The sequence below is a fragment of the Thermobia domestica genome, chromosome 9 (genome assembly GCF_964235325.1).
Source record: "Thermobia domestica chromosome 9, izTheDome1.hap1.1, whole genome shotgun sequence".
NCBI classification, from domain to species: Eukaryota; Metazoa; Arthropoda; class Insecta; order Zygentoma; family Lepismatidae; genus Thermobia; species Thermobia domestica.
Window position 1 is genome coordinate 161,334,919 of NC_137462.1, and position 14,646 is coordinate 161,349,564.

At 36.1% G+C, this 14,646-nt stretch overlaps 1 protein-coding gene across 3 annotated transcripts in view; it reads right to left on the reverse strand.

Annotated features, from left to right (window-relative positions):
* The window catches only part of LOC145695150 (uncharacterized), a 63,594-nt gene that overhangs the window by 13,211 nt on the left and 35,737 nt on the right, over nt 1-14,646 (reverse strand). For 2 of the 3 annotated variants that reach the window (XM_081772087.1, XM_081772088.1), the window contains exons 6-12: nt 14,025-14,116; nt 10,482-10,572; nt 9,119-9,467; nt 6,415-6,719; nt 4,514-4,675; nt 2,600-2,765; nt 1,540-1,644 (exon numbers count right to left, since the gene is read on the reverse strand). In XM_081772087.1, the coding sequence (XP_081628213.1) occupies nt 1,540-1,644; nt 2,600-2,765; nt 4,514-4,675; nt 6,415-6,719; nt 9,119-9,467; nt 10,482-10,572; nt 14,025-14,116 (1,270 nt within the window). The remainder of the gene's footprint in view (nt 1-1,539; nt 1,645-2,599; nt 2,766-4,513; nt 4,676-6,414; nt 6,720-9,118; nt 9,468-10,481; nt 10,573-14,024; nt 14,117-14,646) is intronic. The other variant, XM_081772089.1, reaches the window with a different exon arrangement.

Consider the following 14,646-nt stretch of genomic DNA (forward strand, 5'->3'; position numbering starts at 1 on the left):
AAAATGATTGTCGCATATCTATAACTGTCTTAATGATTTTGCAGAGTACTTTTAATACTGATACTACGTGTGTAATCGGGAAATGTATATTTGTGGTAAATTTCATAGGAAAAGAATTATAAATACGAAAATTAGTGAGTAAAACAAAATGTTGCTAAATGAACAAGAAAGTTTTATTTTCGCTTTATTGTTCTTATTTACTGCTCTTTTGACATGAAATTTGCCACATTGATATCTTTGCCGACTATACACACAGTAACATTATAAGAAATACCGGGCGAATTCGTTATCAAATTATATTTCTACAACAACATATTTATAGACATGCGACAATAATTTTGGACATGAGTGTACATTTGATAAGAGGACTAATGTAGATATATTGACCAGCCAAAATATTATCAAAGTATTATGGCCATCTCTACTTTTTAAACGAAGTCGTTAGGCTGATGCGAGAGGCACGGAGAATAGCATAACCGCTCACCACACGGTGACAGGGATCTCACTTGCTCATTCAGAGTGATGCTTGTGTATAGAATGGGAAAGGCCGGCGATATATCAGAATTTGATACGGGCCAGATTTTGATGGTCATATAGCTAGAAACGATCATCTCGGAGACAAAGCGACTTATGCGAGCTGCCGTGGTTAGTATCTTCCAAAGGTGGGCAAAAGACGGTAAAGCTAGCACTAAACCACAACACATGGGGCGGTCACATTTTATTAAAGATGTCGGACGTCGTAAACTCTCGAGGTTGGTACAGTAGAACACGGTGCAAAGCACAGGTGTGTCTGGGCACACAGTTCATCGTGCACTGTTAGATATGTCAGTGTAGCCGACATCCAACACGTGTACAAATGTTAACCGCGCGGCAATGGCACAACGTTGCAAGCTCCGACGAATCACGATACTGCATCACATCGATGGCTGAGTTACAATCAGTCGTCTTCCAGACTAACAGCTGCTCGAGATTTGCACAGGAGGAGGACAGACCAGTGGTGGCTCAATTCTAATTTAGGAAACATTTACGTGTCATTCATGAGCTCGGAAATCCTTATGGAGGACACCATGATGGCTCCTAAATATGGGCAGGTCCTAAATATGGGCACATATGGAAGGGAAGCCATTGGAAATACACATAGAATATCATAAAATGACAAGAAACTGAAAATTACTTAATTCTGACGCATTTCGTTTTATCGCGCATTGCGAAATCTCGTGCCTCTTCGGATGTAACTGAATGTCAGATCAGAGCTCGCTGCCTGCTATTCAGAATTTATAGGTATTACTTGAATTACGTGAGCAGATGTGGTATGCTATGTCTCTTGTCACCTACTACGTCTTATTGCTTCCATGTCAAACCGCACTACTGTTGTCCTGCGAGCCGAAGTTGGACATGTCATATATTAGGTAGGTGGTCAATGTTCTGGCTGGTCAGTGTGTATTTATAAGTTTCATCGAATTTTACCAAGTAATTTATAACGTTTATATAAATATAATAATCGGGTTATAAATTATCATAGGACACACAATTTCTTACCTCTTGAAACATAGCACACTATGGCAGACACATTATTTTCGTAATTCCGACGTCGTCGAATTGAAACCCTAATGTCATCCCCAATACAGTAGCCAGTCTCTTCATCTGTAAATACAAAGTAAATAAATTTGAAATCCCATAGTTGTGTGATTATGACATGGATGATGAATTTTTCATTGTTGATCTTCGGTAGACTTAGAAACTACAGGGATTTAATTTTGTACAGCAATTTCAATAGAGGAATAAGAGGAGATGGAATTTATTCTTGGGACGCTGACTCTATAAATAAATCTACTCTCGGATTGCTTATGATATGCTTTTGAAACTAAACAAGTAACTTCGTTTTAAATACAAAGAGTAGCTCTACGCTTCCGCAATACAGCCGTCTCTTCTAGTGTAGTGGCTAGAGTGTGTCTTTGCTGTACGAGACTTCGGATTCGATTCGCACTACAGTGTTTTAGATCCCACTTTAAACTGTAGGTTTCGTTATAACGTAAACACTTGAAAAGAAATGTTATCAATAACCTCAAAGATACTCACTATGTTTCCAATTATTATAGATTGTTTAACACACCATATTAAACGTCGAATTTTCTCTCACAGCTGTTAGAATTATCAAAACTTAACTGTAATGAAATGTATTTAGTAGGAATAGGTAGTATGAAAATGAATATTGGCATTCGAATAAAAAATCTTCTATTCTCGCTCCTGGCAAAGGACGTAAACATAAATCAATAGAATGAAACTTCGACATTCGATTATTATTATTGATGGTGCTGGACAACAATTAAAGTTTGTTGTCGTTATCCAGAACTTCTTGCGTTGTACGTTAACTTTTTTCAAATCATTTGTCCACAGGCACTTACTAACTACGTGCTGAGTCAAAGCCCATTACAAAGTTTAAAATAAACTCCTACAAGTATTGTTTAATTACAACAGACTTATAAGCTGAAATGTCACACTCAGTAAGTTTTTTTTTTTTTTTTTAATATTCTTTACATTATTTAACTATTTATTATTTAACTAGTTGTCCATGTACATATTAAACTTGCATACTTACATTCAAACCTAGTGTTGTGCCTATGTGCCCAAACATGCCATTCAACAAGAGCACCTCGCGGAAGATTCGAAACTACTAAGTAATCCATTATGGCATTATTTGTCCTCTTCTCCCACTCATCGCGGGCCTCAGCAACGTGTGAGGGATGCGTTACATAGCAAATACCCTTCAAAACAAACAAATTTATCTATAGTTAATGCATTAAGCAATCTTCGTAACAATGATATGCCTACCAATAAAATACCTTATGACTAAAAACTACAATGGAACTACTAAGGTGATGGTAAATAGGGATTGTATTTGCCCTTTTCCCTTTACACATCAATTATTCTCTTAGATATTTTATGTTGCAGAGATTCAGAACAAAAACATTTTAACTAATCTGACAAGGTACATTCGTGAAGTGTCCCCTCGGTATTCATGTAAAACTCATTTAAATGCAAAGTTCTACATGGCTCAATATGTATTGTACTAATTTTAGCGGCCCATACGGGTAATTTGCATTTGAGTTTAATAAACAAGCTGTATATCTTGCGATTTCTGACATCTCATGCGCAAAAAGTTTGCTACTTTTTAGACTACCAGATATATACCAGGGAAGCAAGAAAGTTCGTGCGCTTTTATACTATGAAAGAAAACTGTCAATTACAGGGATTTAATGGTTTATTTATTCGGCAAAATAGCCTCTATTTGCTTCTACAACCTTCTCCCGGCGCCCAACAAGCTTGTAAATGTCAGTTTTGTAGAATATTTGTTCCCGAGACTCGAAAAACTCAACAACTGCATTTTTGACGTCTTGTTCAGTCTTGAACTACCTGCCACGCATAAAGTTGTCCATGGCCAAGAATAAATGGTAATCGGAAGGGGTGACATCTGGGGAGTAGGGAGGATGAGGTAGAAGCTCCCAACCAAGTTCTGAGATTACCTCCAGCGTCTGTTTTACGGTGTGAGGGCGCGCGTTATCCTGGTGATAGAGCACACCTCTTCTGTTCACTAGTGCTGGCTGTTTCTGGGTCAGTTTGGTGGCTACCATTTTCAGTTGTGATGAGTACACATCTTTGGTAATTGTCTTACCACGTTCCAAGAATTCGTAGTGCACGATACGGTTTGTAGTCCACCAAACACAGAGCAAAACCTTGCGTTGATGGATGTTCGGTTTGGCAGTCAAAGGCTTCGGATCATTCGGTAATAGCCAATGGTATGACCGTTTTTTATTGTCATACATGACCCACTTCTCGTCACAAGTTAATATACGATCTAAAATTGGACAGATTTTGTGTCTCGTCAACAAAGATGAACAGATATTCAGTCTTAGAACTTGGATCGTAGCGGTCAGCTGGTGAGGGACCCATTGACCCAGTTTCCAGGTCTTCCCCAACTGATGCAGACTTACCCGAATTCTTTCCCTGCTTACCTCGAATCGGTGAGCAAGTTCCTCACATGTTTGACTGGAATCATCTTCAATAGCGGCCTTCAGGTAGTCCTTATCCACTGATTTAGGCCTCCCAGAGCGAGGCTTATCTTGCAAGGTCTCGTCACCAGTTGAAAAGGTCTGGAACCATTTTTTGTGCTGTACGTTTACTTATTACACCCTCTCCGAACGTAACACATATTTTTCTAGCTGCTTCTGCACCATTTGTCCCCAATTTAAACTCGTAAAGCAAACAAGCTCTAAGAACTTCATTTGACACTGACATGATCACGAGCAATTTTTACACACCACACTAACAAATGCGTTGTTGTATTCACCGTGGCTGATGCGTCAATGAATGAGCTTTCCCAAACAGTCAAATATTTCATGCTACGGCGACAGATGTCGCCGCAGCAGCCAAATGAACGCGGGAGTGATTAAAAAGCGCACGAACTTTCTTACTTCCCTAGTATTATGCTTGGAAAAAAACTTAGGTTTCATACCTGAACAACATCTCGTAGCTCAGTCTTTGAATCAATAGCCTTAATAATTCTCTCCACATGCCTTAGGGACAACCCGCACTGCCTTCGAACTCCCCCTTCGATTAGCTGCATTGTCCCAGGAACAAGTGCAATTTGACCCGCGACATATATGAAGTCTCCAACCTACAAAATATTTTGGATTTCATCAGTGTAACTAACCATTTCTTTTAAGCGCTAGGTTTAACAAATAGTGGACTTATGTAGGTAACAAAACTCAACGATATTATATACAAATAAGTACTGTGACATGTAATACGTATATACTTCAAAGAGAATAACACAAGAATCAAGACAGAACTATACAAGATTTCACTAATACCAGACCTAGTCCTACACATACTTTTATCACAAAGTGTAAAGAACGTTCAGTGTGAAAATAAAACAGATTGTTAAGCAAAAATGTTCTAGCGTGATTGATGAATGAAAATAAGAGTTTAGCCCTATCCACATATTGGAGTACTTTTATCAATAATAGCTAAAAATCTCTTACTTACGTAAAGTATAAGGAATGCGTAGAAATAGCAATTTTATCACTAGGTGCTCACTAGCAGACCAACCAGAAAGCGCAAAATCGAAGTTCAATAGTATACCAATGCAGTGAGCCGTTTGATTATTTTTGAACATATATTTCTTAGTTGAAGTTTATTTACATTCAGATGTTTTAAAGTCTTCCCTCGTTTCAGATCTTACCAATAAGATTCCTTGCAAGTTCCAGGAAAAATACATATAAGTACCACTAATAACTGTATCATCCCACCATTTACCTCTGATTGAGAAAGATTAACTTGCTGAACAGCGTACTAACACACACTGGACCTGGTAAATCAAAACAGTAGGTGACAATAGCCGCAGATCATCCCTGTGAATCCAAAGAGCTTAATACCACTTAACATTATTTTTGAAACAGTTTTCAAATTCAAATGACAAATGATCTTATTTATTTGCATACAATACCTTACGAAAAAAGTCTGTTTCTTGTTTTCGTACTATTTTTGTTATCACGGAAGTTAAACTGATACGAGTTCAGAACATTTAAATCATGCTTTCGATGCTTTTAATAGGTACATATATTGTTAAATTACTTGGCTTCATTATTAATGTAATAAGATGTCATTGATTAATTTAGTAACTAATCGTTTCCCTATTAAGGAGTGATGGGAATTAATCTTACATTATACGTATAAATTGTATTACGGTATACGTATTGTATATTTAAATCTCCTGCGAAAACAGAATGTTTATCTACTTCGGAAAGTGATCTTGTAACTCAGTATTTTAAATAATAATATTAATACAACTAAAAGAAAGACATGTGATCAACTTTTCATTGTAGACACACATGACAATTGTATTAATTTCTGTAGTTTTTCTTTCACTGGGAACAACGAAATCAATTTAAAAATCAGTAATGCAAAGTAAGAATATGCACTGATAGACTCCGTAGTGTAGAAAATTTAAGAGCGTGTGGAAAATTTTAAACGCATATACAATATGAATGATTTTTTTAAAAAAAAGGCAATGACAAATTTATTCTAGAAACTTTCCTTTTTCATTAAATTATTATTTTCGTATTATAGAAGTAGAAGTTTAAAGTATGTGTGTAACAGATTGAAGCTACCTGTACACAAAACAAACTCTAACATAAATGAAAAGAGATGAATTTCCATTACGAATTGACATTTCTACATATTACTTAAGACTACAGTCTTATTTACCTTTTCCTTCATCAAACACTTTTTCATTTTTCACATAATAACCTCTTGTTAACTCCCCTACATTCGAAGAAGCCAACTATAGTAAAACCGTTTATTTATTTTTTTCAAGTCTTCCAGAAACACACATTTCATTTTTATCTATCTTACCCTGACAGCTTGACTGTAGGGTCCAATATTAGCAGGTGCCCAATGAGACACACCCTGCACATGCATTGTGTGTCGAGTATCTCGAACATCTTCTACGGCCTCCTCAGAGGCACGAAAACCCACGGCTTCCACTAAAATAGGCGATTCCTTAGGAAGCGGAACTTCTACACAGATTCTCACAGGAGGATTAACACTAAAATGTCTAATATATTCTGCATTTACGCTAGCATACTGACTCATATCACTAACGTATAAACCCAAGGCAACGAGTTCAGAAACTAGCAGATCTTGACTTGATAGAAGAGCTGGAATGGAAAGGAGGAAAACAGATTATTAGTTCGATCGCTTGTTCGGATATGCGTGAAAGGCTTTCTTCGATCTCAGAAATCTAAAGCAGAATATAGTTATTACGAAGTGATAATAAATATATTCCTACCAGCACCATGTAGTTAATCCCAGTTACATCTCAAGTTCTTTATTAATCAGAGGATTGAAAACTGGGAACAAATTAAGTTTTAATTTTGTGAGGCATTATCCGACCAGTGTAATGTTAGTATCTGTATTCGACCACCTGAAGATAATGATGAGTCTTACCTGACCTTTAGATAGTAAGACTAAAGAACTAATTCACAATGTATACAGGGGTGGAAACGTATTTTAGAATATACCATTTAGACATTCGAACGAAATTAACATCGCAGAATGTGTGTCTCTAGATGACATGCTAATCTTATCTGAAGGTAATCGGACAAAACAAAAATGTAGCTGTGTGCGCAAATCCGTTGTCTGTTTTATCACAGTGCATCTGCAATGTCAGCACAACGCCAGGAAACGCTACTGTGAAATTAAGTGACTGAGCGTTGCCAAATAGTGAAACTACAAAATGCAAGATTGTCGTTCTGCCGAATTGCCGCCTGCGTAAATCGCGAGATGTAAGTGGTCCGTTAGAAGTGTACACGAGGCAGGGAGTTCTCACAACGATATATCTAAGGAAGACCTGGGTCGTTTGGGCCGCCCTAATTGTTGTTGGGAGCCAGCCTAAGTTCCTGCATCCCTTCTGCACGGTTACCCTTGACGTTTGGTCATCGCCATGGCAAACCGAATGGAGGATGGTGGTTCTCTCTCGAACACAGTGTCGGCCGTATGTGTATCCATAACGGTGAGGAAGAAAATCCAGCGTGCGTTCGCAGTCATGTAAGACCCAAAGCTAGTAATCTAATGAGGTGCAATAAGCTGCACATTCCTCTAACCTCTAGTCATCATTCAGCAGAGAGTGACTAGTGCGTCGTACATCTCTGACTTAGTCCTGTCTTCCAACCTTAACACTTTAAGATCCCCCCTTCCAACAGAATAAGGCGCGTCCTCATATCACCAGTGAGCAGATCAATCCAGTGTGCTCTCCTCGGCATACGCCTTTTATCCTGGGTGCTTTGTCTCCAGACCTCGATCCTATTGAGAAAATGGGGGACGGGTATGACCGACGGCAAACTCTGCAAGGACTATCGACCAGCTACGCCGAGATCTACAGCGAATGTGGGATACTAACATCAGAAAAATATTCAAGATCTGTGTGACTGTCTACTTTCCTTAATAGCTGCTTGTGTGGGCGCTCGGGTTGACTGCATTTTATTTATTTATTTTTTTTATTTATTTATTTTTTTTTTTTTAAATTTATATAACGTTCTGTACAATAATGTTCGGAAAGTCCCGAGGCTCTATGTTGAGACCACAACCATTTACTTACTTACCTTTTTAACTCCTTTGTGCCAGATCCTTGAATTCATACGGGTATTTTTAAATATGTTTCCCAAGTGTAGTTAACTGATACTATATTAAAGGGAGGATCTATCGTACGTAACTTTGAGTACAAAATAATAAGAAGCCTATAAAAAATAATCTGAAAATATCTTACGAATGATTCTAATAATGCGCATATAATTCAAATAATGCATATAATCTAACAATTTTCTTTTCTTTCTTTCTTTCATTAATGTTCGCAGTATACAGTAAATCATAATTATTTCTTTGCTTGGAGGGAATTGAGAGTTATACTTCAATTGCTAAAACTCGCAATCACTGTCCGAGCCAAAACTAGGAAAGAAAAGGAAATGTGATAGATTATGTTTATGAATATAGGAAGCTCCAACGGTTTTTATTAGCTAAGTTTTAAAATTGAATGTAAAATTCTATTATAACATAGTCTTGAAGGAATTTTCTACCAGTTTACAGCCTTGCCTTGGGCTGATACCCATATATGTCTCATGATTTCGTGTTGTAGATTTATTTTTATGGATGATGCCCCCCCCCCCAAAAAAAAAAAAATCAAACCTGAATTTGTACTATTAATGGCAGCTGAAACAGTTTTGGATTTTTTATGCGTATGGAACACCTAATGAAGCGATCTTATGCAATTTTTACAATACTATGTATCCTGACGATTATATTTTTTAAAACTTCTTAAAATATCAAATTCTCGTTTCATACAATCCTTCTGCTGGCTTAGACAGTGACTCAAGGGTTTAGCTAGCACAAGACTCAATATCATATTGTTATAAAGATGTGTCCTGTGCATAGTATCACCGAAGACTTTTACAAATGTTAAAATTATTGATAAAATGCTTGTATCAAGAAATCTGACCAATTTTTAATCTTTATCATGATAGTAAAATATAATAATTATACCATAATATGAAAAAACACTTACTTCCTAACTTTTGCAAGGCATTTCTTGTGGCTTGAGCAACATCTTCGCCCGTCCCTAAAATATTTCCCAACCAACACCATCCTGCACTGTTTTTCTGTGCCATTGGTTTGTCCGGAAGAGAATTCTCTTCTAAATTAATATATAGTCTAATAGAATTATCTACATTCTGATGTTCACAATTAAGATCATTATCTGTTTCATTTTTTTCTACATCAACTTCTACTTCAGTCTTGTCTTCATCACTCGAAAGGCCTGACTCTTCCAGGTCAACCAAAAAATCTCTCGGTGACTTCACTGGTATTCCTTCGAGCCGCTCTCTCATGGAGGCTGGACACTGCAACATATGAGACTATTAATTCGAAAATTATTTTTGGCATTAAAATGTGAATTAATATAAATTTCGCCTACACTAATTCGATGTGGAAGTATTGTAATTTCAATCGCATAGAAATTATTAAAAGGTTCATTTAATTGAAACTGGAAGCTAGTTCAATTTTACAACATGGCAGCAGAACACAGAGAAATGCGAAGAGTTTTATTCCTTTTTTTAAGTTCAACTGTCTCTCAGAAATAATCTGAGATTATCTAACTTACGGATTATTTCAGTGCCTAAAATATAATGGCATGCTAATCTATTCAATTTTGACTTAGTGCTGCGTTTATTATTATTATTATTATTATTTTTTCCTGTATGCAAGAGGAAAAATGTGAGCAAACAGAAGTTCAAAAACTAATCCAGAGAAAAGGTCCGCTGGATGAAACAAACGATAAGGTTTGAGAAATACTGAGTTGAGTTGATTTTAGTTTAGCGTCCCTTTCAGCAGCGAGGCTATATGAGACATGGACGTACTGATTAACGTAGAATCCGAACCACATGAGCTCCCGCCAGGAATCGAACTGGGTCTCCCACGCCAAAGGCGCGTACGCTAACCGCTCAGACACGAGGGAGCTCTTTGAGAAATATTGGGGGACACGGTGGCTTAGTAGTGAAGCGCTTACTACTCGTGCGTGGGGTCTCTGGTTTGATCCCCAGCCAATGTACGTAGTTTTTTATATCGTGTACTCCCTGTCCTCCCACATTTTCATTCCATCATCATTCACCTGCATTGATCCTCTGCATAATCGTGGGACGTTAAACTGAAAAATTTCATTCCATTTTTGCGAAATATTACAGCAAAATACAACTGCACAACGCATCACATAGATAGCAATATTCGCTCATGGATTTATGTTTGTCTTTCCTTATCACCACACCTATGGGATATGCAAATCCACGCTCACAACTTGAACATGTAACCCTACATTTATGCAGGAAGTAGAACACTGACTATCACTATTCTACGTAACACATCAATTCACTTACCTTTTTACTTTCTAGATGCATACTCTTGAAATTAATGTACCCCACAGGAGCAATAGCGTCATCTGAATGTATAACACTTTCATGTTCATCTCTATAAGAAATGGAATATTACGTTCAGAAGAAAAAGAAACACAATTATGAAAATCGACTACTGTATTTTGTCTCTATCTTACACACAATTTTTACAAGTAGATTCTAGCATAATAAAAACTTCGCCGGCACGTGGCAAATCCGCGAGGTTCATATGGCTCTCTATAAAGAATTTGCACCAGCTGAATATGCTGCTACGTCCCATACAATCTTTCTTATATATGAACTATGAATTTTATCCATTTCCCTATGAATTAGTTCCGTCTTTTTGTCTCTCTCTAAACGAACTATACCCTTTTGCTCTTCACAAGTAGACGACTGTAACACACGCGCCATTTCTCCTCAGTAGTTCACGCTTCTGCCACTCGATGTACATCTCATCGAACAACGGCCAACTACAGTGCGAACTTCAAAGTACTTCTCTTTCAATTTTCACATCTCAGATCAGTATAAAATCGCAAGAAAAAATTACTAAATGAACTGATAGGTTGCATATTTATTAATGAAACACTTATAATCTAAGTAGCTTAGCTTAGCTCGAATTATCGAAATAAACTAATATTGGGGCACTACTTCCTGTTGTGATATCTTTGATTATTCACTTTTCATCACTTGTGATCAACCACTTTAGAAATGGCTCCAGTTCGTCACGTTTTTGTAGAGATTCGCAGATAATAATTCGATGAAGTAAATGTTTTTGAGTCAACTATGTGTCAGCTTTCCCCCAAATGGTTTTACACTGTTTGAGTATGGATGTTTAGGTCACTGGAATGTCATGACTGCTTACAAGCCAGTCTTGCTCGACTTTCACCAGAACGTTATCCACTTTGGCTGTGATTGGTTGTCCACTGCGAGGAGGATCTTGGACATCGAAATATCCAGAATGAAAGCAACTGAACCATCTTTTGGCTGTTGATTTTGGGTAACGAATCTTGCCGATAAACAGCACAAATTTCTTCATGGCCCTGCGCAGCATTTGCACCTTTCTCGAAATAAAATTGTAAAATGTGGCGCACTGTTGTGAAAAGTTCATTTATATTCACGGCGAAATACATTACATCTGATTATAAGACTTCCGACATTTTTTGTACATCAACTAGCTTCAACTTCGAATGATGATAGGCCTGACCCGCTACGACTCATGCACCCTGAGATTTTGGACACTACGCCATCTTAAAATGGGTGTGGAGAAGTTTTGCAAAAGATTGAGTACCGTATTTACGCGAATCTACGATGCCCTCAAATGTAAGACGCATCCTTGGCGAAGATGAAAAAAAACCTACACAGCATTGATTTTAAAGAATTAAAAAAAAAATATATATTAATAAACATGGGAAAACAAATAATGTTATGAGAAAATAAAGAAACATTGAACTTACTGCTGGAATTTACGGTATATTCGTGTGCATCTGCTGGTACTTTTTCTTTCCTAATGTAACAGTGTGTCTACTAAAATTCCAAAATGAAATTTCGTGATCTTTTCTTTATCAAATCATAAAATTTCGTAACACTCTCAAGAATGAATTTGGGTGTGAATTAGGCAGAATTTTCATCCATGCGATAGAAGTGTGGTTTGCATGCGATTTGATAGCGTCTAAAGTCGACCATAGACAATTTTGGTGGTAAATTTTGACGTTTTATAGAACAAAATTTTCCAATATGTACTTACATTTGTACAGATTAAAAAAAAAAAAAAAAAAAAAAATCGTGACCCAAAAGCTAAATTTCTTTACTTTCATGACCGTTTTCTAATTTCGTGACTTTTTCGTGACAGATAGATACCCTATGTAATTACGGTACAGCACTTGCTTGCGTCAGTTTTATAGCAATCCATTATCGGTATTATATTATACCACTTTGTACACACACACACTTGTTTGTGTTCTTTAAACGGAGGAGGACACCGGCCACGGTATGTGGGAAGGGAATGAACAATCTCAGTTGTTGTAAATTCACAAGAATGATTCATCTCTTTCATTTGCCACTGGTTTGCGGGCTAATTTTAAAGGATTTTTATTTCGCGCAAAATGCAAGATTTTAGTTCTGCATTCTGTTCGTACACACACAACACACATTCTTCGCATGTGATTAGCAATTTTTGGCAAAACTCCATCTAATCTGGCCTAAATTTGCATCATTCAAATCTATCAAGACGCACCTTGATTTTGGAGGCAAAAAAATCGACAAAAGTGCGTCTTAAAATCACGTAAATATGGTATTTTTGGACTCTTCATACGAAAGTGATATTATTCCATAATTTACTTCTTCCAAAATTACTTATAACATTACTATAACATTTTGGTCCAACAAATCCGTTCGGTATATGATGATATATTGATATACACTACCAAACCTAGTCCTAAATTTATAAAATACAAACTAATTTACCTTCTATTCTCATCGTAAACTTTTAGATAGAAAACACGATTATTACCGCATACCTGCCCATTATTCATTGCTCAATAGCATTAAGTGTTCAAGTTTTATTGAGTAAAAGTTAATAGTATTACAATATAATCAAATCAGTCTTCTCAATCATTCTAATATTAGTGTTCGCATATTAAAAAATTCTCTGTCCAGCATTAATTATTATTCTATTTGTTTCTCTATTTAAGACAATTAGTCTGTTTTATTAATTATTCTAGAATTATCATCAAAACAGAGTAGAACAAACATTAAGACAGCAAATTAAAGCAAAATATTCATATCTGCAACAATTCACAGACACAAAATAATGAAGAATGGAGTTTGACTGACATCTAATCTTCATGAATATATTTTTTTCTTTTTTCCTTTTTTCTATTGAACTTTTAATTTAAGAATTTTCAAAACAACTTCAAAATATAGATGTAACTAGGTTCTACAGAACAAAACTGTTATTCAAGATGAGTGTAATACTCATTTTATAGAACATACATTAGAAACTATCGGAGTTGTATTTGTGAAATATAAATATAATTTCACGAACAAACTTTGAAAGGAGTGTAAAATAAATAAATACGTAGTAAATAATCAAATAAAATTTCTATGAGAAACTTAGTGTGAAATTATTAAACTAATGTACCAAAATTCATGTCTAATAAGTGAAGGTAACAACCGACTTCCTAACACCCAATTCTTACTATAAGCAAAATTACACGGAAATTTAGAGAAAATGTCCAACTGGACAAGGATTCGAACTCGGGACCCCGGCATACGGTGCCATCGTGATAACTGTCACACTAACTAGTCCTCCAAATGATCATTCGCATCTTTTCTCTCTTGAGTCTGAGTTCTACGACTTATATAACGTAGGCTGTAAGAGCATTCATTTGCTTTGCTTGGCCAAACCTAGCAACTATTTGAATGAACATTTCAGCGGTTTTAATGTACTTAATAATTCTTAATTCTCGTGACCTTTTAAGTGTTAACAGCACAATAAATTCAACTGAAAATTCTTAACAATATACTTACATGACTATTGACTTTAGGAACAGTGGACAATCAAGTGTAAAGGTTTCATATTCTCCCCCTTCTCCACAAACATTCAATCCATACTTCTCTTTCTACAATGGAAGAATTAAAAAAAAAAAAATCGTATCATCCACCAATAATTCAAACATTTTAGATAATCACTTAACTGTTTGTTTATAATTACCTTTCTCAAATACATTGCAACTGATTCTAGAACAACATATAAGCACTTAAAGTTTCATTAATATATCCTATACACACACAATCACCTACGCTAGCAGGAGTGCAAATACATAAGACTGAATAACTGTTACAGCTGATTCTAATATATGTAAAGTTATTTTCCAATTATAACAAATATTCAATTACAAGTGCAAAATAAATGAATAACAATTTATATACCAAAAACCAATTACAGATCATGTTGAGCATAACATGCAATACGGTTTAGGAACATGAACTATTATGGATAATTTCTCATATTAAATAATCATATCTGTTCACATTTACACACAGCTTAAATCATGCCTGGCAAAGTGGAAACAATTACTTTAAAAGAAGAACCACGGAAGAAGCTACTTCGAGTCTGATTCAATTAAGCTGCCGAAAATGCTGGTGGTGT